This window comes from Numenius arquata, chromosome 1 (assembly GCF_964106895.1).
Source record: "Numenius arquata chromosome 1, bNumArq3.hap1.1, whole genome shotgun sequence".
Taxonomy (NCBI): Eukaryota; Metazoa; Chordata; class Aves; order Charadriiformes; family Scolopacidae; genus Numenius; species Numenius arquata.
This window is the reverse complement of record NC_133576.1, coordinates 73,043,125-73,070,884: the sequence shown is the minus strand read 5'-3', so window position 1 is coordinate 73,070,884 and position 27,760 is coordinate 73,043,125. Positions and strand designations below refer to the sequence as shown.

Genomic DNA, 27,760 nt, shown 5'->3' with positions numbered 1-27,760 from the left:
TCTGGAAAAAAAATTGTGAATTTTCACATTTTGTGAAAATGAATAAAAAGCTGAAAATAAACAAGTAAGTGCCTGACTACTGGATGAATAGACAGCAAAGTACAATACATTTAGCTTAAGATAGAAACACACTGAAGTAGAAGAAGTTGGAGAGAGAAGAAGTGCTGATTGATGACATATTGGGCCTTTGAACTTAAAATCTGTTACAGTCTTTATTCTCTGTTCTCTCTTTGTTGTCTTGTGCTAGGAATAATTGTTAAATTAGGAATCATTGCATCATAGAATGGTTTGGGTTGTAATAGACCTTAAAGACCATCTAGTTCCAAACCCCCTGCCATGAGCAGGAACACCTTCCTCTAAATCGTGTTGCTCGAAGCCCCATCCAGCCTGGCCTTGAACACTTCCAGGGATGGGGCATCCACAACTTCTCTGGGCAACCTGTTCCAGTGTCTCACCACCCTCACAGTAAAGAGTTTCTTCCTAATATCTAATGTAAATCTACCCTCTTTCAATTTAAAACCATTACACCTCGTCCTATCACTCCACTCCCTGATAAAGAGTCCCTCCCCATCTCTCCTGTAGGCCCCCTTCAGGTACTGGAAGGCTGCTATACGGTCTCCCCAGAGCCTTCTCTTCTCCAGGCTGAACAATCCCAACTCTATCAGCCTGTGCTCGTAGCATAGGTGCTCCAGTCCTCTGATCATCCTCGTGGCCCTCCTCTGCACCAGTTCGAGCAGGGTCCATGTCCCTGGGGGCACACTGGGGACCCCAGAGCTGGATGCAGTACTCCAGGTGGGGTCTCACCAGAGCAGAGGGGCAGAATCACCTCCCTCGACCTGCTGGCCACGCTTCTTTTGATGCAGCCCAGGATGCAGTTGGCTTTCTGGGCTCCCAGCGCACATTGCCATCTCATATTCAGTTTTTCATGCAGTGGTACCCCCAAGTCCTTCTCTGCAGGGTTGTTCTCAATCCACTCATCGCCCAGTCTATCCTCATGTTTGGGATTCTCTCAACCCAGGTGCAGGACCTAGTACTTGGATTTGTTGAACTATATGAGGTTCTCACAGGCTGTAGTGTATACTCATGACAGTGGTGTAACTTTAGGGTTTTGGTACTAGTCTCTATTTTGCTGTTGCATGGAATATGTATTTCCTGTGGGTGATTTGAATCTTTAGGTTTGTTTATACTGCAATCACAGAAATACAGCAAATTTAATTAGTTAGAATTAGGACTTGCACTATGTGGGCAATCTGTTGGCAGTACTCAAACTACCTATTTTAAATTAGGTTAGGCATCAGTATACCTTCACTGATTGCATCTCTGTATTGGGTAGGGTTGGTTGGTTTGTTTTGTAAAGGTAAAGTGCTGCATTATCCGAAGCGCGGCATAGAACACCAGTACAGCAAAGGCAATAGAGAGGAAGAAGGACAAAAGTTGCATGCCCATATCTTGGCATATATACTTAAATACGATAGTAATCCCATTAATATTTAATCAACAAGTGTCTTACAAATAAAAATACAATATTTATTTTTCCAAAAATGTTCCTCCTGGTATTAAAAAAAAAGTTTCTGCCATCTTTGCTTGGGATTCCATTTGAGAAAAATATTCTGAAGCTGGTAACCACTTAAAAACTTGAGGATAATAGAATAATGCATATACTTTTGCAGCTTCTAAACATCTCTGAAGTACTCATAATTAAAAAACTTTTACAAGTAAAAAATGTCAACACCCAGACAGACTTCTTTATCTGTATCAATAGTGTTAATAAATACTATGCTTTAGTTGTTGTTTTACTGAAAAGTAAGTCTTGCTTTGGGTTACAACAGGTTTGCATATGTGTATGTTATCTGTAGGTAGGAGTACAGGAAGTGCTGAGTTCCAGAGTGAGGAAATGCAGCAAGAAATACTTGTTTATTGACACTAATGTTTTCTCATTTAATATGTTACATAGGAAGATAATAATGCTTTCTTTCCCTTCCCCTCTGGTTTTCCGTAGTGGACCAGATCTATCATCTAGCATCTCCGGCTTCTCCTCCAAATTACATGTACAATCCTATAAAAACATTAAAGACCAACACTATTGGGACACTAAACATGCTGGGTAAGTGGAATTTTTTTTCTTACTTGACTATTAGACACAATATAACCTGGCCAGAGTTAATGGAGGGAGAGGAGGATGGAACAGATGAGTTTAACATTTTTAAAAGTTGATTCTTTAAGAAAAATGAGGGGTTTTTTTTCCCCTCTTTAAAGATTTTTGTACTTTTCCTTTAAATATGTTTGCAGATGAATGCTGACAACATGCAAGCTCAGCCAGCTATCGGAGCACAAGAACTTCATGCCTGTAACTTGGCTATGGAGTAATAACAGAGCAGTAATTATAGAAGTCATAGGAACAATTAAGAGCATGGAATTTTTATAGCAAAGTTGTGTCCATGACTACACTTCTCACCTTAGTGACTGTGGGACATTCCCACATTTGCTACGAGTGACTTCCTTTCCACCGCAGCAACCATTGAACTGGGTGGAACTGCATTGGTTTACAAACCCTGAATATCAAGAGAACTGCACCCTCTTGTGCGTGCCTTGGCTAGCAAATTCTGCACCAACATTTAATGTCTAGCTTCATGGTAAATAATTACAAGGCAACATTTTCAGCTTTGTCTGTTGGTTTTGATGCTGGGATTGAGCCTATGAAAAGAAGGCCTCAAGCCTTCACTGCTTTTTCCTCCCATCTTTGATCAGTTTGGCATAAGCTGCATCTTGAACTGGGTGTCAGTGATCCTAAGTGTTATCAAGAGGCAAGAAAAGCCCTGCTGGGTATTAGTTCAGCTGAGTTTTTCATTTGAGTGATACTCTAGTGAGTACAATTCAGAGAATTAAGTTATTCAGAAGCTATTGAGGTACCAGACAATCGTACAGGACAGATGAGAGATTTCTTTGATTGGCCATGCCAACTTGAGTGCCAGAAAGTCATTGAAATGGCATGCAGAATAATCTTGGGTGATGGATAGGATAGTCCAGGCTGCTTAAAGGGGCATAATAAAGGGAAAATGATTGATCTTGTCCTATAACATGTTATTCTGTATCAGTTTCTTTATGTAGCTTATCTTTAACTTTTGGTAATCATAATATGGTGTGTTGCTTCAGTATCCTGATTTCGTAACTGGAATGGTTTATGCTTACTTGGCCTTTATTTAGGGTGTAATATATTAAGTTCTTGGTTCAGTTTAACTTTTAATTCCAGAAGCAAACATATCATACATGTATACATCATACATGCTGCTCTGCCGTTTCTCAAGTCTTCCAGCTTTGGAGTGGGAGCTATGGATGTGATTTACAGCTAGGTTTATCTAGTGAGAGAAATATAATTCTCCTTAAAAACATATAAAATGGGATCACTCTAAAGCAGTTAATGTGACTGAAAGATTCTTTAACTTGATCTAATTATGATGTTCTTTCCCTGCCCAAAATTTAGGGTTAGCCAAACGTGTTGGAGCACGGCTGCTGCTGGCTTCTACATCAGAGGTATATGGAGGTAAGAAGGATAAAACAGTGTTTAGAGCTCTTGAGATGTGACTGTGTAAAAGGGTGTTTACAAACTTTTTGTTGGATGATTGATAGATTTTCATTGCTGTCATAGCTTGATTTCTTTATCAGATGTACTTCTCATAGCTTAAAGTGTTTGCATTAGTAATTGCTTTAAATCTCTAGTCAGAGTGGTAGAAGGAGGCTCAGACTTTATAACTTTCCCGTGTCTTAGTTTATGGCTTTTTTTCAAAATGGCTTGTGGGGGAGTTTTGAGTGGTGAACTCTGATGAAAATCCAGATGTCATAATGAAAACCTGTGAAGAAAAGTAATTTCAGTAGCAAATCTGCTTCTCTCTTCCCAGTGTATTTATGAATTGTATTGTTATGATTTAGCAATCACCCTCATGCGTGCAGCGCAGTGCCAGAGACAAGGACATAACCTCCAAGCTAAGAAAATAGCGATTGTGCATGCACGCCATTGTGGTGTCTCTTAAAACGTCATATTGAGCAATGGTGCCATATCTTTCCTCCTTCCTTTTGCTGTTACTAAGAAGTGAGGTAGCGAGAGAATGACTGATAGAACAAGAATCTTTAGTACTTCCTTGGGGTGTGTGACAGACCGTGTGCCTGCTGGAGAAACTTCCTGCTGTTGCAAACTCTTGCCTAATTGATAATAGCAGTGTTGCAAAGTTAATGGAGTTATGCAGGCACAGTCACCTGCTCACCATTAGTAGTTGTGAGAGTCTAGGCTTTAAAAAAACAAAAAAAAAAATACTCTGTAACAAGATATGAAGCTTTGTGAGGGAAAAGTGAGGAAGGACAAAGAACATACCTCCAGGAGTATACACTTTTGGTGGAATAACTTCAGTTAAGAAGACTTAAAGCAAATACGCAAGTAAGACATCCACTAAGATGACCAGGCAACAAAATAAGCAACTTGAGTGTCCCTTGCCTTTGATTATCCATGTACAGGCTCCTCAGAGAAAAAATGGTAGCCCCAAGGACTCTTCTGTATTAGAAAAAACCTCCCTTCTGGAACAGGAGACCAACAGGCAAAAAAAAAACCCCAAGTTTTGGAGCCTCCTTGGTCTGTTTCAGCCTGCCTGCTGAAGTGGAAAACTTGAAACTCCCATTATCAGTCTTTGCTGTGTCACTGAAGCCAGTGGAGAGAATCTATTCACGTCATACCCTGACTAAACAAAGTCGTTTTGCTGAAAAATAGAGGACAGAAAATATCTGTTAGCTGTTTCCACAGGAGTTCTCAAAGCAGTGTTGTATCGAGAGTTTCCAAGTGCTTCATAGGGCTTCCTCTGCCAGAAAGGAGACAGAAACTGAGTGACCTTCCACATCACAGCACCTTCTGGGGCGCTTTTAAGAATACTACAGGCTTTTATAATAATGTAAAGCCTCTCTGCATTTACCATTGCTCTGTGGCTCTCATATGGCAGGAATTAATCTGTAATCATGTCTGTGAGCAGCATAAAAACCGAAAGGGTTAATCAGAACTGACCATGAAAGTTGTTTCAAAAATTAGTCTGTAACACTTGAAAGTTTAGTAGTAACTTATGCAAACTTCAAACTCGGTAGGGCAGCAGAGATAGCAAAGTGGGGAAATGTAACCAAGTGATTGTTTAACAAAGTATTGTTTCAAGCATATAAAGCACACACACATAGATCTTCCCAGGAGATTTTGCATTGGTTGTTTTTTCTGTAATCAAGAACTTCTGTACTGGATCAAATCGGAGGTTTGCCTTACTGATTGTCTGTGCCTAGTGATAGCTGGGAAAAATGCTTAGGATAAAAGAGAAGAAACATAGCAAGTACATTGTGGTACATCACTCTTTCTTCTTTAAGACATGCAGTACTTCTCCATTTTGTCCATTTTTCTTTCATTGTTTCTTATTTTATAAAACTTGAAGAGCTTTGCTTTCCTTTTTTCCAAATACATTAAAAAGTGCTACCTACATAACCTATAATGTTTCCTCTGAATTACTTTAGATAAGAGTCTTATTTGTGCCCTTGAGGTAGCCTGTCTTTGCAGAGAAGAGTTGAATTTAACCCCCAGTTTGCACACTGTTTTAGGTAAAAGCAGATGATGGCTGGTTTTTGCTTGTACTCATCTTACTGGAGTCTCATATCTTCTGTAACTGTCATTTTCATGGATCTGTTGAATACACTTATAAGGAATGGTGTTGAAACTTCACAGTTTTTAGATGTATAGTTCAGAGAGAAGCTGTTAAACTGGTGGTCTACTGGAAGATTCACTATATATACTCACCTTTTTGATAGAAGATAATTTGGTTTTTTTTCCCCATAGATCCTGAAGTTCACCCTCAAAATGAGGATTACTGGGGCCATGTGAATCCAATAGGTCCAAGAGCCTGCTATGATGAAGGAAAACGAGTTGCAGAGACCATGTGCTATGCATACATGAAGCAGGTATTAAACTTGTATCAGATTCAATGGATTTTCTGTTATTATGAAGGCCAAACGTATGTCAAAACTGGAATACGTGAATTTTGGGGTAGGAGGGCAAAAGAGAATGTCTTGAGTAGGAGCATTCATACCGTAGCCACAAAATCTGTTTTCCTTAATGCAAAGGTTTTATTGCTCCCATCTGTTGAGATTTTCAGATGAGCAGTGTTCTTCAAGAAAATGTGCTTTATTCTTCTTGATAGACATATTGTGACTTTCGTGTAAATAGGTTTTTTAGACAAATTAAACTGAGATGACCTTACTAATTTGGGAGCCAGATAAGGGTTGTTTGAAGTTGGTCTTGTGCTGAGAAGTGCTTGTGTGGTTGTTTTGTGTTTTGGTAGTTGTGTTGGGTTTTTTTTGTGGTTAGACTCGATCTCAAAGGTCCCTTCCAACCAAGAAGATTCTGTGATTCTGTGAAAGTTTAATGATCGTAATTGAAATCAGAATATACAGGTAAAAATGAGGAAGTTCTTTAATGAGTACCCATATAGGAGCAATGCATTTTAAATCACTTCAGAAACATCTTAAAATTATGTAGGTGTAAATACAGCTCTTAATGAAAGATATGAAGACTCAGCTATGTCATATACTTTTTCAGACAAATACAATAACCGGAGGACAAAAATGCAATTGAAAATGTGTTTATTAAATGATACATGCCAGTTTTTGTGGGGTTTATAATCAACAAGTAGAAACTCATCATTAACTAACCCATTATCGACTATGTACCTGTGTGTGAATCTTATTTAATTGCGGTTCAGCTAGTCTCTGGGAAACCATTCAATTAGAAAATATGGCGCACTGAAGAAAACCGTATCACTACTTGTTCGTGTTTGCAGCCTTAATATACAAAGATATAAATCAGATATATATTCTGTAGAATTTTAAACCTTTGAATGATAAAATACTAAGTGATTTTAAAAACCTTGAAAACAGAAAACAGAATTAAACTTACTACAGAAATTGTAGTAATTTTCTCTTATCTCTTCTGCCAGACAGAGAAGGCAGAGGTTTGTGTCTCCTTTGTACTCTTTTAAGTCATTTAAGGTCCATTATGGTGCTAGTGCTCTTGTTCAGGGTGATGTCTTCTATACTTCATTGTAGCAAAATATTCCTTGTGGGTCTAGAAATCTGTTCAGAGTTGAAAATTGTGGTTCTGATGAGAAATTCTTGTGCTGTAGGGTATTGAATTTTTTGCAAGTTTGTGGTACACACTGCAGTATTATTTTAGACGGGCAAGAATGTAGGTAATTTCGAAAATCATGGGCTGTATCTTAGAGCTACAGGATGAGTCATGATACTATCCCATAAATTTTATGCAGGATTTACAAAGGATAGTAAAGGTTTGTAAGGTGGAACTGTGGTGCACACATACGTTAAGTGAAAACTCATGATGCAAATGAGTTCTCTGTCCTAGGGGCAGCTCTGTGAGATATTCATTGTTCTTTATTATGGGCTAGTGAAGTCTGCCCAAGCTTGTCTCACATTGACGTATATTCTGAAACACTGTTGAGCTGTGGGATTTTTTCAGAGTTGAGATGATAAGTTGTTACTAGTGGAGGAAACATTATCTTTTGTTAGTGGAAAGGTCTGGCTTCTGATCTGAAAATAAGTATTGTGCTTTTAAGAGGGTTTTCAGATGGGAGTGACCTAGCCCAAAACAATAGGATTTACAGGATTTCAGGCTAAAGTATTTCCAGAATCTTCTCAGCTGCAATAAAAAGAAGAAACAAGCAAACTTATTTCTGCATTTTTTCTGTCATTTCCATAATCATGCACATTGTTAGGTACCTTAAATACCTAATCATGTTTCCAAAAAATATAAAATAAAAATAAACATTACATTATTCTTCCAGGTAGGCTGTTTGAATCAGAACAAGTCTTGAATCTAGTCAAAGATGACTCTTTATTCGTAGTTCCTCAGCAGCCTGTCCCTGAACCAAGACCTTTGCCAGCAGAAAAGACTGCACCAAAACATTGTTTTGTTCACTTATTTTGACCCTATGAATTAAGCATTTCTTGGCTTTATCTCCTCTTTATGACTGCTGTCCTGGTCCAAGGGCAGTAGCAGCATTCCATAATATATAAGCATCTGCTTGAAAGGAGAGGTGGGGAGTGAAATATTTGCCAGAGAAATGCAGGGCTCACAAATTCAAAGCACGTACACAAGTTCATCTCATCCCATGTGAGGCACCTGAACGTGTGGTTTGAGAGGGTATTTGCTATAGGCTTCCGAGAGCAGCTCTCCCTCAATAAATTATGAGGGAGCATAGGCCAGCCATGCTTCTCAACATGAGTAGAAGTACCTGCTTCTGGAACTTTTCTCAAGCTGCAGGAACCTGTAGTTCCTTGCCCTGGTCGCCTGGGAACTAAGTTGCATCCTCTGATTCAGACTTCTTCAGAATTGCCTTCTCTTCAGCTCTTTTTCAGTGCTTGCTAGTACTCCCTCCTGGAAATCCTTTTTCAGTTCACTCAATTGCCTTAACAAGAAGAAAGACAGAGTTTTGAAACTCTCTTCTAATAAGTTTGTTGATCTGTTTGCTTTCTCCATTCTGCACTCTTTTCTTTGTTACTGTTCTGCCTATCCTTCCTGTCCTTCCTAAGTGCTTTTTTGCATAAACTTCATATACAGGTGTGGGACTTGCTATAGCCATGATATGATTGTACAGCTAGTAATTTTTCTCCTCCACAGAAATTCTGTTTTACTAGATCAGGTAATACCACCATTTTCCAAAGTGAACGCATTTTCCAAATGCAAGTAAGGTCTTCCTGGACATACACAGGCAGAGAAAACATACTGAGAAAAAGGTTGGAGGGGGGTATAAAGAGGTGGGAGGGGAGATTCAACACATAGTACTGCAATGTGAATTTTTTGCTGTGTTCAGGAGTTGCCCTTCAGTATGCATTTAACTTTTTAGAAAATTGCAGTTGGAATTATGGAGCTACCTGGAAATCCAAATATTCATATACAATCCAACTCTGGCTCAATTTAAATACTAGTCAGAATCTGACACTACCTTCCTGGCAGGAATCTGTTATGTTTGCATAGGCATGTTGTAAATACAAATACACAGCATTTTAAATGCTTAGCATATTCAGAGTATTTTGTGAACTAGATTTAATTTCTCCTCTTATACCATTGATCTGTAAAGAAATTCTCCAGAGCTGAAGCAACACTTCAGGTAACTATAGAATGTTGCAGGGAAATACTACATCTCCTTCCACATTCTTCATCCTTTTTTTCATACCAACTGTGTGACTCTGCAAGCTTCAGTGGTAGCAAATGGGCTTTAGTTGTAGATGATGTGATGTGATAGTTTTCAAGTTGCCGTAGAATAGCTTAGATCTTCCAATTAAGAATTCCATTGGATGCCTTTCTAAGCATATAGGAGTGAATTGAGTTATCATAATAAAATATTAAGTATAACCTTAAGTAGGCAAGTGTTATGCTATGCAATACAGAATATTCTATAACCAGAACTGTGAAGACTCAAGGTGCCAAAAAACCTTAATAGGTAACAGAAGGAGGAAAGACATGTTAGAGGTGAATTTTATTATATTAATGTGAGAGAATAATGTGCAAAGTGATGTTGAAATCAGTTAAATATAGAATTGCATTGCATTTGCAACACGAGGCTGATTTTCTGTTTTATATTGAGCTGTACTTTCCCCCTGATCTTTAATTCACAAATTAAGTTGGCTTCAGTAATCATAAAGAGTCTTGATGCAAAATATAGGGCTAATGAAAACCGTTGATTGAATTGCAACTGAAAAGGCATTGAATAGTGAATAACCAGGTTATTGAGTAATTAGATAAAAAACAAATAGCTATGTTGAATTAAAGCAGTTTGCTTTAATGTCTTTTGGGAGTTTATCCTGTATTCTCTAATTACTGCTCGTTATTTTCTTTCCTTGATATTCAATATAGATTATTTTTAAGCATGCAGCATTCTTTTCTGGTGTTGTCACATGAAGTTTGCTAGCAGTTTCTGAAGAAAAGAAGCAGAGTTGATGCTTTTTGTGAAAGAATCGAATTGAATTATTTGTGGTTCTGACAGCACAGGGGAAGAAGAGGAATCCTGCATCTCTTCGGGGCAATAGTCAAATGCCCAGACAACAGTCCTTTAATGGACACAATGGTTGGATGTATACCAGGCCAAAGCTAAATTGTAGTGATAACAGCTATCATGGATCTTTTTAGCTTTTTAGAAGCCATGCATGCAGAGAAGTTTTACATCCAGGAATATTAGCAAGGCAAAGGTTGGAGGGAGGAGTCTGTAAGATGCTACAGCCATCCTGGGCACTGGCTGTAAAGTAGTTGAGATGCTACAGCCCCACTCTCTGCTGACTAAGAGGGCACCCCTGAAGTGCAGGTGTCAACACAGCAACTGGTGTCCTATCTGAGTTATTATATACTAAGTCAGTGAAATTCAGAAAGAAAAGAAAAAAATCATCTGCAATTCCTTTCCTCTACAAAGTCTGAGAGGTCACACATTGACAATTATATTAATATTTGCAATAAATGTGGCAGTTGGGTTGAAAAGTTCAAGTACTGTTTGTTGTCAGTCGCTTTTATCTTCTTGGTTTACTGGCTCCACTTTGAAAGAAGAAACAGTGCTGCTTTCAGCTGCTGTAACTGTGTGGTTCACAAACAGGCTTTTATACTTGGGAAAAGAGAAACCACAGATAAAGGTCCTTCCCCGTAGTTCAATAAAGTTAAGTCCTGCAAACTGTAATAATTTAGAGATTAAATAATGCTAAGCTTTTGAAACTGGCTTGTTCCAGGTACCCTCGTACAGTCTTGATAGTCCTGCCATTTTCTAAAACCTGCGGGTACGTATTCTCTGCACTATTGGATTAATGGATCTGCACATTTTCGAATGACTTGTTAGAGCTGTCTGTAGTCATTTTTTTTTTTTTTCTGTGTAGGAGCTCTGCACATGTACCAAAACATTGTGTTTGGTCTTGTACAAATGCAGAAGTGGCATATAGTTGTCCAAAGCTCTCTGTTGCTGACATTCAGTTAGAGGAAGTGAGGTGAGAAGGGGAGGAGAGTACTGCGGTAACTGAGGCAGCATTATAAAAACACAACCTGTTGTTTCACTGAGACACTAGTAACAGGAGCCTCTCTGTAAGTGGAGAGTTTCATTATTTAAGTATCTGTTTCTAAATTGTATTGTTTTATCTGTCAGAATGTCCTGATACAAACAGGGTGGATATAATAGGAGGCTTTTTTCTGTCAGTGGAGCAACACTTTTTCCAAATTATATGAAAATAAAGGAGGAAAAAACTGCCAGGTCTTCTGGCCCGTATTTAGACATAATGGTTTCGCTAATGCTCTAGTATCTGTACTGTTCCAACATGGTCTGTGCTGTTAACAACTGCAAAATAACCTTGATTATCGAAGTCGTAGACTAAAAAAATACAGGCAGTTTCCCAAGAAAAGTCTGAATACTTTCCATATTTCCATAGTTTCTGTATTCTAGTTTTGGGGTTTTTCGTTCCCTGCTGTGCTCTAAGACATCCCATCTTCTGATTTCCTGCAGGTAACTGGAGAACTTAGTTCTTTGGTTTTGGTATTGCTGCACTGTTGTGCAAATTGAATTTTGAAATTATGAAGACTTTAAACTTTCTTTGGGAATCTCAGCATCACTAATTTTACAAAACAGTTTTAAAAATCTATTAATAACCAGGAATTAATCTCATTTTGCTTATACAATAGACAACATATATATAAAATACCTTGGACCAAGCCTCAGTGCAGAGTATTGTAGCTTAAACATGTCACAGATGAATCCTGGTGAACACTGTGCTAGTAATTCTGCTGTGATTACAGTTCAGGGTTTTGGGAAGAACTTTAAGGAGTTAGTTAATGATCTCTGAAACACATGGGAAAAAATGTGAATCCGTAAGACAGTGACTAATAAAGCAAGGGATGCAGGCAACAATGTTAGTAATTTTAGATGAAACATTGATAAAGACTTGTATCAGTTCACAGTAATATCCATGCAACTGTCTGGGCTTTCCCTGGCAGATTTTTTTAATCTAGTTGTCTGCTGGAGAGCAGACAGTCGCAGCTTTCCCTTTCCTGATTTTGTATGCAGGGAAGTCTAATTCATGCTCACTGTTCAGATAGATACACAGACTTTAAAAAGAAAGAAGCAGTGTTAATGAGTAAGAGAAGCTTGCCTGATATCCTTATGAATTACAGCCACGGCATATGTTCAAGCTGTTTCAGTTGAAAGCACCTCTTGACATTTGAGTTGTATTCTGTATTGATCTATTTTCTGAGACAGTCAACACAAGAAGATATCTTTTCTTAAAAGGCTTATAAAATTAAAATATTTCTTTTTAAATTAAGATGGTATCTTAGCATCCTCGATACCTTTATGCTTTCTGGAGCAGGGATCTTTAGAACTAAGTGGCAAAGACTCATGCTGAAGACCATGGGCGAGTTTGTTTTGCAGGAGAGACTGGATAACGAACACTATTTTTTGACTGACAGCTACAGAATAGTCTGAGTATTTATTCAGAGGAGGTATCTCTGTAAGCCATAACAATCTTTCTTTCATCTTTTCTGTCTTCCCTCTCCTTCTGCTCAGGCACGGTCTCTGTGAACATGTCCATGCTGGTAAATAATAGAGTGAGCTGACGTGTTTTGGTAGCCCACAATGCTGCATTTTATTAGCTTGCTCCCAGGCTCTTTTTTGGGTTGCTCAAGGAACTTTCTGATTAATCTGCTGTAGAAAGGCATAGTCTTAAACCATGAGGACAGAAGCCAGTCAATCACGTCTGATCTTGGCGTCAGGGATTAGTCTCGAACTCTCTTTTGTTAGCAGGATAAAAGTGGGCCGAGGAAGTTTTTCTGCTCTCTGAAGGTTATAATAAAATATTGTACATGACTTGCTGGCACAAATCTGGGGAAGTAATTTGCTTTGCTAGTGGGAATACGGTGGAGGTAGTCATCATAATTAACGTGTTATTGTTGATATTCAGGGTAACAGGACATAAGTAAGAGTGTGCCATAAGTATTTGTAGGCAGTTAATACAGAAAGGAACAGAGTTACTCAACATTCAAAAAGGATCACTTCAAAGGAGATGTTAATGAAATGACTAAAGGAAACTTAGCACAATTTTTAAGTTACTGGCTCCAAAATCTCTTTGTCTGTGGAAGTTTCATTTGAGAAGATAGATTCCAGTTATAGAGGCACAAATGAAAATTCAGCTGCACAGAAAACATTTTTCAAAGCAGTAGGCTGCAGAGAAAAGCTTTGCTAGATGACACTATTAATAAAAAGTTACTCATTTTAAAAGACAACATTACAGTGGGAGGAGGAGAATAAATAGAAGGGAGAAGAAATACTGGATTCACTATGGCTATGAGTAAGTGCCTGCAGAGAATGTGTTGTTTTTCTTTTCTAGATCTCGTGCTAGTTTCCAGCCAATACTGGAAAACAAGGCTGCTGCTGTAGTTTGTGCAGTACAAGAGAGGCTTTTTGGTCAGCATTGTTTAATGAGTTATTTTTACCTTGAGTACTAGCTTCCAAGTGCTTCATTTTCTGTACTTGTTATTAATGGCAATCTCTGGAAAGCCCACATGAAATATAATCCCTCCTTGAAGGAGTCAGTGTCCTTTTTAAGTGTCCTTAGAGTTCTGGGCAAAATGAAAGAACGAGAAATTCTATCATAGACTATGTATTTCCAGATACAGTAAAGGCATTGAGAATGGCTCTGTAATATGCTGTGGAAAGTGTATGTTTGACATGTTCCACTGCCGTGTTTTTTTTAGCTAACAGGAATTGAAGAATATGTTCTCAGCTGATGCATTTTGCATGGGAAGGAACTTCTGCTCCTTCCAAGGTCTTTCAGCAGGGCCAAGTGGCTGTCGTGAGATTATTTTTTTGGCTTTGTTGTGGATGCAAGCTTGTTGTGGGATGAAGACTCAAGACTGTAGCTTTTCCTGTGGCATAATAGTTACCTCCCTGGTTACTGTTAGCTTACAATTTAGTCGCCAATATAAATGTTTGATCATGGTGACTGAAACCTTACCTACAGTTACACAGAACTGGATGTTGTTTGGCCTTCTCCATACTAGGAAGCATTGGGCTTTACCTATAACACTTAGTATTTCCTATTTCTCAACACCAAGTAATAGCTGGTATTAAATGTGCGTTTTGCCTCTCTCTGTCTGTAAAAAAGCTATTGCTATTGCTTTCCCAAAACTTCTTTGAGGGTTCATTTGTTTATGAGTCACAGAATCTTCATGGTGGGAAGGGAACTTTAAGATCATCGAGTCCAACCACAAAAAAAAAAAAAACACCCACAAAAGAACTTCCAACAAAACACCAAACAAACAGACACAAACAAACAGACACAAACCAACAATCTCGGGTTTGCATGCCCTGAAGTGCCATGTCTACACGTTTCTTAAATACCTCCAGGGATGGCAACTCCACCACTTCCCTGGGCAGGCTGTTCCAGTGCCTGACCACTCTCTCAGTAAAGTAATTCTTCCTAATATCTAATCTAAACCTCCCCTGCCACAACTTCAGACCATTTCCTCTGGTCCTGTCATTATTCCCTTGGGAGAAGAGGCCACCACCCACCTCTCTACAACCTCCTTTCAGGTAGTTGTAGAGGGCAATGAGGTTCCTCCCTCAGCCAAGAGGTCCCCCTCTCACTTGGAGACTCGAGAGAAGATCAGATTTTCCTGCAAGTTTCACTTGTACTTGAAGTTATATTTATTTCCAAGAAAAATGTGTTTTCAGGTGTCTCCTGAGTGAAGTGTGTGTGAGCTGTGGCCTTCAGTCACAAATGTTCCAACAGTACATTTCTTCCACACATACTCTTGTCGTCTAAGAAAGTGACAAGCATTGGTCTAAGCCTTAGTGAAAAGCATTGAAAATACAAGATGTTTTGTGCATCCTCTGAAGGAAGAACCGAATGTTTGCAACTCCAGAACATTGTGCCTTGTGACTTCAGTTGAATCGGGAGCACATAGTTTGCTTCAGACCAAAAGTGCTTCCTGTGACTGATACAAGGATGGCTTTTATCTGTAAGGGGTGAGGACCAGGGAGTATGAGGAGGGTGCATAGGCCTGGGCTGAAGCTGATACCTTCCTCCTTGCCTTGTGGCTGTCAGTCTCACATGGTAGCATCTGTCTGTTTTTAGCGTAACACGCTGCTCTGAACTCCTTCTTGTAGGTTTTATCATGAAATTTGGCTTGTCCGCTTAACTAAGTGCCAAGATACCTGGAGAGAGATTACTTTCAGTTCTGCAGTCTCCCAGTCAGTTTGTCCAGACAGTTTCTAATTTCACGTATTTGTTGCATTTTGCTTTGAAGATTTGCAAAATATCCTCCAGAAAGGACTTCTGGTAACGATAGAAACATTTCTTGGAAAAAACCTGAGCCATTGAAGAGACTTGGATTGTAATGCATGCATTTACACAGCCTAATAAGTAGCAGGGAGCTAAGAAACATTGTGGCTATGGTTACAAAGCCACTTACTTTGTAACATTGGTAAAGATAATTATCTGAAGCATTCAACTTTTCTGATCTTTGGAAATGGTGCCTTGGTACTGTATCTGGTGATTGTAAGACTTCACTTATGTGCAAAATATTTACATAAGTCCCAGGTGAAATAAGTTATTGGAAGGGTACTATTAGAAAATCTTGAAAGTTCTTGTTTGAAGAAAATACGTGTGCCGCAATCATCAGCTGTTTGCATTACAAATACTGAGAAGTAGTATAAATTCCCTTGCCCTATGCACTACATGGTGAGAAAGCAATGCTTGTTAAAGCTGTAAGAAGGATTCTTAAGAAAGCTTTTGTACACGGGAGAGTTAATTTGCATTTTGAGGAAGAAAATCACTCTTACTGAGGTAGTAACAATTCTTTTTTTCTTTGCCTACAGGAAGGAGTTGAAGTGAGGGTTGCCAGAATATTCAACACCTTTGGTCCTCGAATGCATATGAACGATGGTAGAGTTGTCAGTAATTTTATCCTACAAGCTCTCCAGGGAGAACCACTAACAGTAAGTAATGACCTCTTAGTGATGCAAAGAGTCATTTGTCTTTGTATCCTATCCTCACGTGATATGAAAAAGGCTAGATTTTAGAAACACTGAGTTTCCACCCCTCCCCTCTGAAAAATCAAATCTTCCAGTATATCAAGCTCAGGTGCATAGAATGATATATGCAAAGATGAGTTCTGTTGGTGGTATTGGTGGTGTTATGCGAGAGAGAAACAAGGCTACCAGTTGCAATCTGTGAAAGTGTTTTAGTAATCCTGAACTTGAATCTCTGTCACAACCTTTCTATGGGAACATGGCATGACAAGGTTTACAGAATCATATTTTGGTACTTCTTCCTGTTGAGGAACTCTCTCTGAACCCTTTTTGGAAGTTAGACATATAAATGTCTTTTTGCAAGCTTGGAGATCAGCCTAAATTTTCCCTGTATAATGTAACATTAAAGGCCTTCAGGCCTTTATTTACTAACTAATAAATAAAGTAAGTGAGAACTGGTTTTTGTTACCATTGACAAAGTGGTGTGGCATAGCCCTCATCTATGCAGCATCTATGCAGCAGCAGTGGCCAAAACAAGTTGCCACATCCAAACTGTTTGCTGTGAATGGTCATTGGCTCTTGATAATGCTTAAGCAATGTCACAACGTTGTCTGGGAGAGCAAAAGCTGGCACAGGCCAATACTCCGCCAAAGATGCTGCTGGTAATTTAGCAATACAGACAGTGCCTGACCTATGCCCTGATGCTGTTTACTGTTATAAAATAATGAGGATATGTAAAATAAATGAGGAGACATCCTGAAACAGGGGGAAGTAGTCTGAAATCTGAGATCAGGTGTGAGCTCATGGAAACATTTACAGTTTTTGTGACATACAACAGACATTTCATATAAATATTTGAAAACATTGCCTAGATTAGAAGAATGAATTGCCAGGAAATCAGTCAAAGGCTTCTGCTAAATAACTATGTATATCGCTAAGTTCCTCCATGGAGCAGCTATCTTGAGATTGAGACAGCATTCCTTCTATTGGAGACTGTAAAAAGAGTTGAGCCAGGAATTCCTCTAGGAAGGAGCATATAATCCACGGAGGAAAAGGATGCAAGTTTTGTGGCAACTTCCACTACTGTGATTCTTGTAGAGCAAAATCTGAAACTGTGCAGAGCATTGAATAGTCAAGACCAAGGAATGCACAAATGACTTAGTTATGTAAAACTTATCCCACAAGCTAAAAGACGACAAGCAGGAAGCTCTATATATACATAAAATTGTCTTCCTGTTTGCTTTGAGAGGCTATCAGGCTGTCACTGTGCTCTTCTGGCGTATTTCTCTCAATTTAAACTCTTAAACCCCTGATCTTACCCAATGCTTACTGAATTGTGAACTCTTTTGATTCTGAATTTGAACTGCAACAGGCTTACCAAATGACAGATGATGTCATGTAGGGCCTGTAGTGATAGAACAAGGGGTAATGGTTTTAAACTAAAAGAGGGTAGATTCAGACTAGATTTATGGAAGAGATTTTTTACGATAAGAGTGGTGAAAAACTGGAACAGGTTGCCCAAAGAGGTGACAGATGCCCCATCCCTGGAAACATGCAAGGTCAGGTTGGACGGGGCTCTGAGCAGCCTGACCTAGTTGAAGATGCCTCTGTTCGCTGCCGGGGGATTGGACTAGAAGGCCTTTAAAGGTGCCTTCCAACCAAAAAATGATTCTGTGTATACCAATTGTATTGTTTTTCCCATCTTCTGGGAAAACAAACATGCTTTCTATTCTGTCCTTCCAAAAAGCTTTTCTGTTGTAGCAGGCTGGTGGTAAGATGTGTATGTCCCTACTTAAGTGTTTTCACCACTTAAATATGCCTACTGATAACTTTCAGAATTTAAGTATTCATGTTTTAGGGATTTTAAGTACTGCACACATTTAAACTGTGAGGAAAAAATGGCTGTTATCTGGTATCGTTATGTACGCTTTAGGTATGTTTTAATATCTGTTTTGAACTTAAAACAGCTTGCTTGTTGAAGAATTCTAGCCATTAGAAATTATTTTACTGAATTTCACTGAATTTTTAGAGTTGGAGGGGACCATAAAGGTCTAGTCCAACTCCCCTGCCGAAGCAGGATTGCCCAGAGCATGTCAGAGCATGTTACTCAAGACTGCATCCAGGCGGGTCTTGAAAATCTCCAAAGAAGGGGGCTCCACAACCTCCCTGGGCAGCCTGTTCCAGGGCTCTGTCACCCTCACCGTAATTCTACTTCCCATTTCCCCGGATAGTATATTTAGAGAGTCATGATATTTTTTTTGTTCTGATTCCTTTAAACGTTTACAGTGCTATTTTTCTTGACAATTATTTTTAGGGATCATTAACATTTGGTGGTCTCTTTGAAGTTATCTGTTGTTAATGAGCAAATAAAAATTGCTTGTCATAACCACATCTTGGTATTCTGAGGTTTGCTTTAAATATCTGGTGCTCTTTTCTGGCTGAGTGCATGCTGCAGCCTCTTTCAGTGATCAGGAGAGGACAAAGCATCACTCTGTCCTATATCCCTGAGAATGTTTCCTACATCCAGAGTTCCGGTTAACAAAATGCTTAAGGATATGTTTAATGGAGACACATCCAAGAGGAAAAAGACCTCAAAGAACTGATTCTTTGCCAAGGGTTCTGCAAGCACATCTTTTTTCCATTCCTGCAACATTGAGCTTGTGTTTTAGGTGTTTCTCCTTGCGATGTTTTTCTAGAATGGTGAGGAAAAGAGAATTGTACTAGAGAGGACTTTCATATTTATGTAACTTTTCTAATTTTCATGTGGTTTTAGGTCTATGGACCTGGAACTCAGACGAGAGCTTTCCAGTATGTCAGGTAAACCTTGTTTGTGCTGTCTGATATTTACTTCCCTTACTGGTTCTTTGAGCTTGGCCAGCTTTGTATGCATGTGCATTTTAGTCAAAAAAATTATGTTCATTCTTAAGCCAGCTTTTCTTTCAGAAGGGAGCCAGTGAAGTTTTTAAAAACACCAAGAAACAAAACGTTAGTGGATTTAGAACTTTGAATTAAAATATGAATGTGTTCCTCCCTTCAAGGGACAGCGAGTAACCTGGTAGGAAAGTTTTCAGTGCTGCTTTAAGTCTGAGTAATTTGTCAGTCCTTGCCTTGTGATGCAATAGTGCCACCTTGTGTCCTTGGGGGTGCTGTGGTCAGCGTGTGTACTGCACACGCAGGTGTCCCCTTCTGGGGGAAGGAGTCAGCTGAGGGGGTATTGCTGCAGCTAATATTTGCAGTGTAAGCAAGGCCAGAACGTACTTTCATTATGAAAAAGTGAATCTGTTCCTCAGAATTTTTTCTTCTGTCGTGACAGCTGAACTTCCGTGCCGGGCTTCTAGGTTGTTTTAATCATTCTCCACTTGGAAATGTTCTTTCCCTCTGCTAAAAGTAAGAACAGTGGTGATAGATGTTACGGAATCCCCATCAGTTCAAAGTAGCCACTCCTTTCCTGATTATAAGACATAATGAAAGAGATCTGGATTTGTATGTTCAGGGATGAGTGGATGAGTTTGTTGCTGATAACCCAAAATAACTTCGGTTTATTTTGCTGGGGTAAGGTAACACCAAAATACTGGGTTTTAGCATACTTGGTGTAAGAATTTCTGAAAGGCAGAAGACAATTCAAACAACAAACTGCAAAGCAGATGGTGGTGTCATGTGCCTCTGTCTTACAACTTACTCTATTCTGTTTAAAATGTGTTGTAAATGGGCCTCTAAATATGCGTGAGTACTGGAGGAAAGAGGAAGTATTAATTGTTTTTTAGTAACTTGAGACTTTTATATATTGTTTCAAATGCTCAGGTGAACCATAGCCAGTGTATCCCAAGGGTAATCACCCTTTCAAATTAACCTTCAATTCACTGTATCTTACAAGAGGGATTGTGGAACAAACAGCCGAGAAAACACACACCGATTGAAGTGTACACTGTAAATCTGATTTCAGCATTCCTCACTCAGCTGCCTGATCTGCTTTACTGAGGGTGCAGCTCTCTTTTTAGACAATAATATTACTTATAGGGAAGTGAAAATTACCTCAATCTGTTCTTCCCTTTTTATAGTGATCTTGTGAATGGGTTGGTGGCGTTGATGAACAGCAATGTCAGCAGTCCTGTCAACTTGGTGAGTATGAGAGCTCTACTCTACTATGTTTAGTGTCCAGTGGCCCACATCACCTCAGTTTCCCTCCTTGTCACTGATGCTGATTCCTAGAAGAAATAAACGGAGCTCTTTCCATTTCAGAAAAGCTCTTTCCATTATGAGTAATGTATTCATCCGTGTATTCTCTTCATAAATAAGATGATTAAGCCCATAGGTGTTGAAATCTTACAGTTATAAGAACAAGATAAATTTGCTAGAGTTTTTCATTTGTTTTAGCAAAAAGATTTATGTAATTAGAATATGAAAAAAGGCCCTAACAAAATATGAGTGGTGAGTGCAAAATAAATCAAGGAAATGATTGCAATCTGGCTTTAATGAAAAAAACACACTGAAAGAATACTTAGCCCTAAAAAATTAGAAATCACTTCATACTAGCCTTGATTAGAGGGAAATTGATTAGTATTTGATTATATAATTTTCTGATATTGGTTAAAGCTGCTTGGAACTTAACTTTTCTACTAAGATTTTTGTTCCGTGTCAGTTGCTGTCACTTTATTCTCAGCAGTGGCTGTAAGAATAGAAAAAGGATGCGTATGCCAACTTTTGCCAAATCATATATTCAACTCTGGAGGGTAGTTGTTCACTAGATCTTCCTTTTTTACTGTGGTCATGAATTCAAGTCTATGTTTCTATCCAAATGCTGGTATTTTTAAACCACATCACATGTTTTGTCTCCAGAAAACTCAGTGTTTAAATCTATATGTACGTAAACGTTCAGCTTTAGGTCAAACAAGATGTAGTGAAGAAGAGTTTTGCAACAAGAAAAGCTAGGGATGGAGGGAATTGAGGCTGATGAAAGTGAGCTAATGCTAACAGGAAGCTTTCAGCATTTTGTTCTGAAATCTTGATCAGGAGTCCACATGCAAGTTGCGTAACAAAAAAATAAAATAGAGACTTAAGAAAAGGAATATTGTGTAGGAAAGCAGGCAGCCCTTATACATGTTGATACCTAAGCTGTAGTAAATGTGAAAGCAATTGTTTGCAGCTAAATTAGTTTGATTTACTAACCTTGGATGAACTGAGAATTTAGCATACTTCTTCACTGTATCATGTGTCCTCAACTCAGCCAAGTCCTTGAATCCAGATTTCAAACTGGTGATGTGGTTGTGTGGGCTGCTGAGTGGCACATGCCTTTACTGTGATTTAGGTGCATTTGCCCACTCTTTACAGACTGATTTTTTTGGGCAACCCCCTACATACATTGAATTACCAAGGCAGATGTAATGGAGGGCAGCTTTTCTAATGAGTATGGAGCTTGTCGAAGTTAAATCTTTTTCATCAAAGTAGGAATAAGGCATAATGTTTAGCTCAGAGTTTAACATGACCCTGTTAGAATCGTCTCATGTCAGAAAGCTAGCATGTCTTAAGGTGTTTAATTGTTATTGTAATGAATATCCTTTCTATTTCTAGGGAAACCCAGAAGAACACACTATCCTAGAATTTGCCCAGTTAATTAAAAAACTTGTTGGTGAGTATGATAAGTAATTCTTAGAAAAGCTAATTAAGTGCTTATTGTCGTTAGATGATTATTACTTGATTAGTGTGTGTAATATATGGATAATTTAATTGGTCTTTGGATTTCTTAATAATTTTATCAAAGACATTTAATTGTATCCTGATAATATAATTAAATATTAATAAGATAATCCAGATCGTCTCAATTCTGTGTAAAATATTGCATGAACAGTAGAATGAATGCATTATTTATGTGTGTGATCTATAACAATTATTTTGTATAATGTTTATGCATTTTAGTTTTGTTCTGGCACCAGGACAATTCATAAATGAAATGGAAAACACGTGAATGAAGATGTCTAGCATAACAGCTTAGCTGAAATACAGATACTTCAGTAAGGTGGTTCTTCACAATTACACAGGCTGTTCTCCTTCAACTGCCATTAAAAACCTCATGCCGTGGTGACAGTCTTTTTCTGCTTTTCACTCATCTACCAGCGACTCTTGTGAGGGCTGTCAGTGCCTCCCTTGTGTGTGGCTGGGAGGAAAACACTGTGGCTTTCTCTGCATTCCTCCTCTGATACCTGTAGCAAATCAGAACTCTCAAGAATGGATGCGAAGAGCTGCACTTAGGCTTCTAGTGTGGCTTCCTAATGAGATGAAACGTACTGATGCCATTAGCCAAGGGTTTGTAGTCTGTAGATTCCAGCAGTGCTTCTGAGGGATCTGAAAAAGACAAGTTCAAACAGTACAGAAGCCGACGCATGTGATGTTTCTAATAGAAGACTCTCCCCTCTGGACAACATCTATGAATCCACAGATTAGGGAAGGAAACTGAAAATCAGAGCACCAAACCCATCAGGCACATAGAATAATTGTTACTTCCATTTTTCTGTGTTCACAAACAACTTGATCTGTTTCAGTCTGCCTAGAGAGGTGGTTTAGTTCTATATCCATAAAATGCCACAGTAACATGGCATGTAAACTATTTTCTAGATTTGGTTTGAGAAATTGTCCTGTTTCTGTCTGTTGGCATGAGGAAAGGCGAATACTGTATTGGCTGTTTAAATCAGACTGGAGAGTTTGGGCAAGGAGGAAGTGAAATCCTTTTGCAATGCAAAAGTACTAAGAGAATCACAGAATAGTTGAGGTTGGCAAGCACCTCTGGAGACCATTTGGTCCAATCATGCTCAGGTAGAGCCATCTACAGCTGGCAGTGGGTCAGGAACATGCCCAGACAGCTTTTGAGTATCTCCAGGAATGGAAGACTCCACTGGGCAACCTGTGCCAGTGCTGGGTCATCCTCACAGTAAAATAGCATTTCCTGATGTTCAGAGGGAACGTCCTGTGTTTCAGTTTGTGCCCACTGCCTCTGGTCCTGTCACTGGGCTCCACTGGAAAAGAGCCCGGTTCCATCTTCTTTACTTCCCCTATCAGATATTTCATACACATGGATAAAATCCAGCTGAGCTTTCTCTTCTCCAGGCTGAACAGTCCCAGCTCTCTCAGCCTGTCCTCATAGGAGAGATGCTCCAGTCCCTCCATTGTCTTAGCTACTCGCTGTACTGTCTCCAGTATGTCCATGTCTCTCTTCTACTGGGGAGCCCAGAACTGGACCCAGCCCTCCAGATATATCTCATCAGTGCTGAGTAGAGGGGGAAGATCATCTCCTTTGACCTGCTGGCAGCACTCCTACTGCAGCCCAGGATACCATTTGCCTTCTTTGTGGCAAGGGCACATTGTTGGCTCATATTCAACTTGGTGTGCACCAGGATCCCCAAGTCCTTTCCTGCCAAGCACCTTTACAACTGGTTGGCCCCAGCCTGTACTGGTGTCGTGGGGTTGTTCCTCCTCAGGTGCAGGACTTTGCACTTCTCCTTGTTGAACTTTGTGAGGTTCCCGTCAGCCCTTTTCTCCAGTCTCCTTTCTTGAGGTCCCTCTGGATGGCAGCACAGCCTTCTGATGTATTGATATTGACCCAGTATTGACCCCTGGGGTTACACCATTAGCTACTGGTCTCCAACTAGACTTTGTGCCACTGATCACCAGCCTCTGGGCACAGCAACACAGCCGGTTTTCAATCCCCCTCACTGTCTGTTCATTCAGCCCTCAATAAGGATGTTACAGGAGACAGTGTCAAAAGCCTCACTGAAGTAAAGGTAGATGACATCAAGTGCTCTGCCCTTGGCTACTGAAGCAGTCATTTCATTGTAGAAGGTTATTAGGCTGGTCAAGCATAACTTCCTTTTTTGTGAATCCATGCTGAAAGCTTTGTGAAATGCTTTGCGAATCCATTGTGCTGTGGGACAGCTGGTTCACCCAGCTGTTGCGTGCAGTGCAGCTGGGTCTGCGGAAAGCATTTCAATGGTAGAATTATGAAGCAGAAAGCTGCAGAAAGACCTGATGCTTCAATAGGTAGGAGAGATGTAAATGCAAAACATAGTGAATTGCAGATGATAATGCGCGGTCTCTTGTTTAATAGGCAGTGGGAGTGAAATCCAGTTTCTCTCAGAAGCACAGGATGACCCTCAGAAACGAAAACCTGACATCAGAAAAGCCAAGTTATTGCTTGGCTGGGAACCTGTGGTATGTACAGCTGTATTACGGTGGTTGTGTGCAAAAACACAGGGAAGCAGAGGCGGGTGGGAGAGGACCACACGGTAACGATACATTTCAGTTACCAGGATATCTGCTTAACACAATCTCCAGGAGAGTTGTTTAAAAGGCTGTCTTGTATGTTGCCCTAGCTCGTGATTCAAGAACTTCTGGATAAGACTGTATGGCCTGTGCCAAGCAGAAGAGCACATTATCATTAGCATTTGTAATCAACTTAAGTAGAAAAAAACATTTTTAGGATAGGCATTTTGACTTTTTCACATGCATGTTATGAAGTATCTACCTACTTTTCTGTAAGCCCGATGAATCCTTTGAAATACATGGTACATAGTTATGAGAGCTAATGAGTTTGCAATCCTCATTCCTGTTTTGCTGTGGTAACATGCATTATGGAAGGACAAAAATTGCTTTATTTAATTAAAATATCTTTAATTAAATCTTTGGAGTAAGACTATTTTTAAGATTATCTGTAACATGGTTGTAACCAAAAAGTTTGGTTAGATTAATAGGGAGAAATATGAGCACCAGAAAAACATTCTGGGTTTTAGTTTGTTTGAAGGGAAATATGTGAAACTTGGGTAAAACAGAAGCTAGCTGGAGAGAGGTGACACGTTTGGTGTTTTTTTTTATTCTGGTAGACTGAAGTAAGGCAGAATAAGAATCTCTTATTTTAGACTATGAGATGTTGGGCTTGTTCTGTGTGTTCGTAAGTTTGAAACATGCTCAGGGTTAGTCTACCATCTCAGCACCCACAGTAATGCCTGTCCACCTCTAAAGCTTAGTTACCAGCCATCTGAGGCTGTGGTTGTTCTGCACTGCTAATATGCAAGAAACTAAAAATGCTGGTGGTTGCTGCTTTTTATCCTTTCTCAACCTTTTTGGTGAAGTTAACTGTGCAAGTGTATAACCAGGCATAGTTGTTGATAAGAGCTGGCTTGTTTGGGGAGGCAAGGTCTGCTTAATCCCCAGAAAGGGTGTGACTTTCTTAGCCGGCTCCCCATTCTAGCTAGCACAGTGGTTTGTAGGCTTTTGTAGATTTGCAGTCAAAAATCTCCAAACCTGCTGAAAGGATTCACAGAGGCACCGGATATTAATAGACTGTGCCTGAAAGCACAAGGGCGATGGCAAACGTTACAAACACAAAAGATTTAAAACAGTTAACTTTTATACTTCTAACCTTCTGTGTTTGGCGCAGTCGGTACCAAAACTTACTCTGAAGTAGCAGTACAGTGTTGGTACATCAAAGCAAGTAGGTTTTGTGCTGCTATTTTATCCTCCTCTATTGAAGATGTTATCAGCAAGTATGTCAGAGCATATGGCTCCTGAGAAAAGTGGGTAGTATTTCTGTTGTTCTTGTCTACAAATCATAGTGTTTAAATACTAGAATATGGAGAATTACAATTATTTCTGTGGGATCTGAGACTATCAAATGAGATACTGGATCACAATTTGTATCCCTTTTTCTGTATGTCAATGGAGCACTGAAGAAATAAAAACTAAAAAAAAAACCCCACCACCTTTATAACTTTCTGTGGTATATACCATTCTGCGAGAATCTGCAAAAGAGGATCTTTAATCACTAAAAACAGAAGGGGCTTAAATTTCTGTGTGCTTATCTCATTCCATGTATTATGAATTGAAAGTAGAATTATGTAAGTCTGTTCTGAGTCTAAACAGACCAATTGTAGCCATCTGATATGATTTAAATTTGTTGGGTTTTTTGACTTACTATATCAGAAAATATATCTGATGTTTAAAAGCTAACATGCCTTAGCAGTGCAGAGATGTGACCAGCATGTGGTGCTGTTAATGCTTGTATTGGCTGAGAATGAGACTTCCTAGCAGTCTTTTGATAGCTGTATTAAAACAGATACCGTTGTGAAAAGAGCTGATGTGAACTCAGAGTGATATGATTCTTTCCTCACTTTTGGGAACAGGTCCCATTGGAAGAAGGTTTGAATAAAGCAATTCATTACTTCCGTAAAGAACTTGAGTATCAGGCGAACAATCAGTATATTCCCAAGCCAAAACCTGCAAGGATGAAAAAAGGAAGAACAAGACATAACTGAAGACTGTTGGTTGGACAGGAAATTCCCTGCTTGACATTTGACGGATGTAATTTTTTTTTTCTTCTTGGATTTTTTTTTTTGAGAGAGAGACTTTGAAACAGGTATCATGAAGAACAAACTGGAATTTCATTCTGAAGCTTGCTTTAAAGAAGTGGATGTGCCTAAAAATTAACAAATATTTCCCTTCCCCTGCAAATCTTGCCTTGCACTTTTTAAATCTGTCTTTTTATGTAAAATAGAGTAGAAGCATCTTTTAGTATCTTCAAGTTTTATATCTTGCTGTGAGATCATTTTGTTGTGACTGTCCTTGACAGTTTTATTTACTGGTTTCTTTGTGAAGCTGACGATAAACACAAATGGGATGGAAAATGCCAATTTATTTATAAAATGGGTACTATAAAATATGAGATGTTCTACTATGCATAAGAAAAAAACTAGTGGTATTGTCAGGTGAGAGACACTGATGTCTAAAGGAGTTTAAAAGAATTCTGTATGAGAGCTTTATGTATTCTTTAAAGGAGAGATTTTTTTTCAAAGGTTTAGTTTTAGTTGTACACTTGAATTTGAGATATTTTCATTGATTACCATGGATAAGGATATTTTGAATCACTACTGTGTTGTGCGTACTCTGGGAATAAAGTTAATGTATTATTGGTTACAGTGGTTGAATATGCTATTTTAATAAAATATTGAAACTTCTGTTGACTAGTTTCAGGGTTTCACTGTGGGCACTTCTCTGGCATTAGACATCTGTGCATTTGTTGTATATTAATTAGAAAGTAACAGTCTGTAAATAATTAGCTCAAATTTAGTAACATTGGGTTTTCATTGGTTATCTCTTAACAGATATACAGGAAGGGCTGCAGGTTGTCTGTTGAAATAGATCAGACAAAAACATCATGATTTTTCCAGGTAGTTGATAGTGATGCCGGAGTATAAGATTTTCTTTAAACTGTAGAGTCTAACTTTAGCCTCCCTAACTGAGGAAATGTTTCTATTTTAAGCAGTTATTGAATTGCCAGTAAATGCTTTCAACTTTGATAACTATGCCTGTCATCTTAACAAATAAAAACCAACCAAGCAAACAAAAGAAAAAATCCAATTCCCCTTATTTTTAATAGTTCCCCTTTATTTTCAATACCTAAGACTGGATACCTGGGGAGGGAAGATTGGCAGAGAGTTTTTTGGTATTTTTGGCCTGGTGCCACTCAAAATTGAAAATCCTAAATCTCCTCAAGCAAAGTGACTTGACTTTATCTCATTAAAGCTTGAAGTTTCATTAGCTTTCGAGTATCTTTAGGTTGATGGTCAAAGTGGGAGTTACCTGTAGCCATGACTTAACACCCGGATGCAGGGAGGACTCAGGGAGCAGTGTGGTTTTTA

The 27,760-nt window shown here is 39.0% G+C and overlaps 1 protein-coding gene across 3 annotated transcripts in view; it reads left to right on the top strand.

The window, feature by feature from the left end:
- Positions 1 to 27,459, top strand: part of UXS1 (UDP-glucuronate decarboxylase 1) — a 64,628-nt gene extending 37,169 nt beyond the window's left edge. The window contains exons 7-15 of one of the 3 annotated variants that reach the window (XM_074168590.1): positions 2,000 to 2,104; positions 3,482 to 3,541; positions 5,852 to 5,973; positions 15,927 to 16,046; positions 18,853 to 18,896; positions 20,138 to 20,198; positions 21,648 to 21,705; positions 24,175 to 24,278; positions 26,246 to 27,459. In XM_074168590.1, the coding sequence (XP_074024691.1) occupies positions 2,000 to 2,104; positions 3,482 to 3,541; positions 5,852 to 5,973; positions 15,927 to 16,046; positions 18,853 to 18,896; positions 20,138 to 20,198; positions 21,648 to 21,705; positions 24,175 to 24,278; positions 26,246 to 26,377 (806 nt within the window). In that variant the 3' untranslated portion in view covers positions 26,378 to 27,459. The remainder of the gene's footprint in view (positions 1 to 1,999; positions 2,105 to 3,481; positions 3,542 to 5,851; positions 5,974 to 15,926; positions 16,047 to 18,852; positions 18,897 to 20,137; positions 20,199 to 21,647; positions 21,706 to 24,174; positions 24,279 to 26,245) is intronic. The other 2 variants (XM_074168608.1, XM_074168599.1) reach the window with 2 other exon arrangements.
- Positions 27,460 to 27,760: the final 301 nt, after the last annotated feature.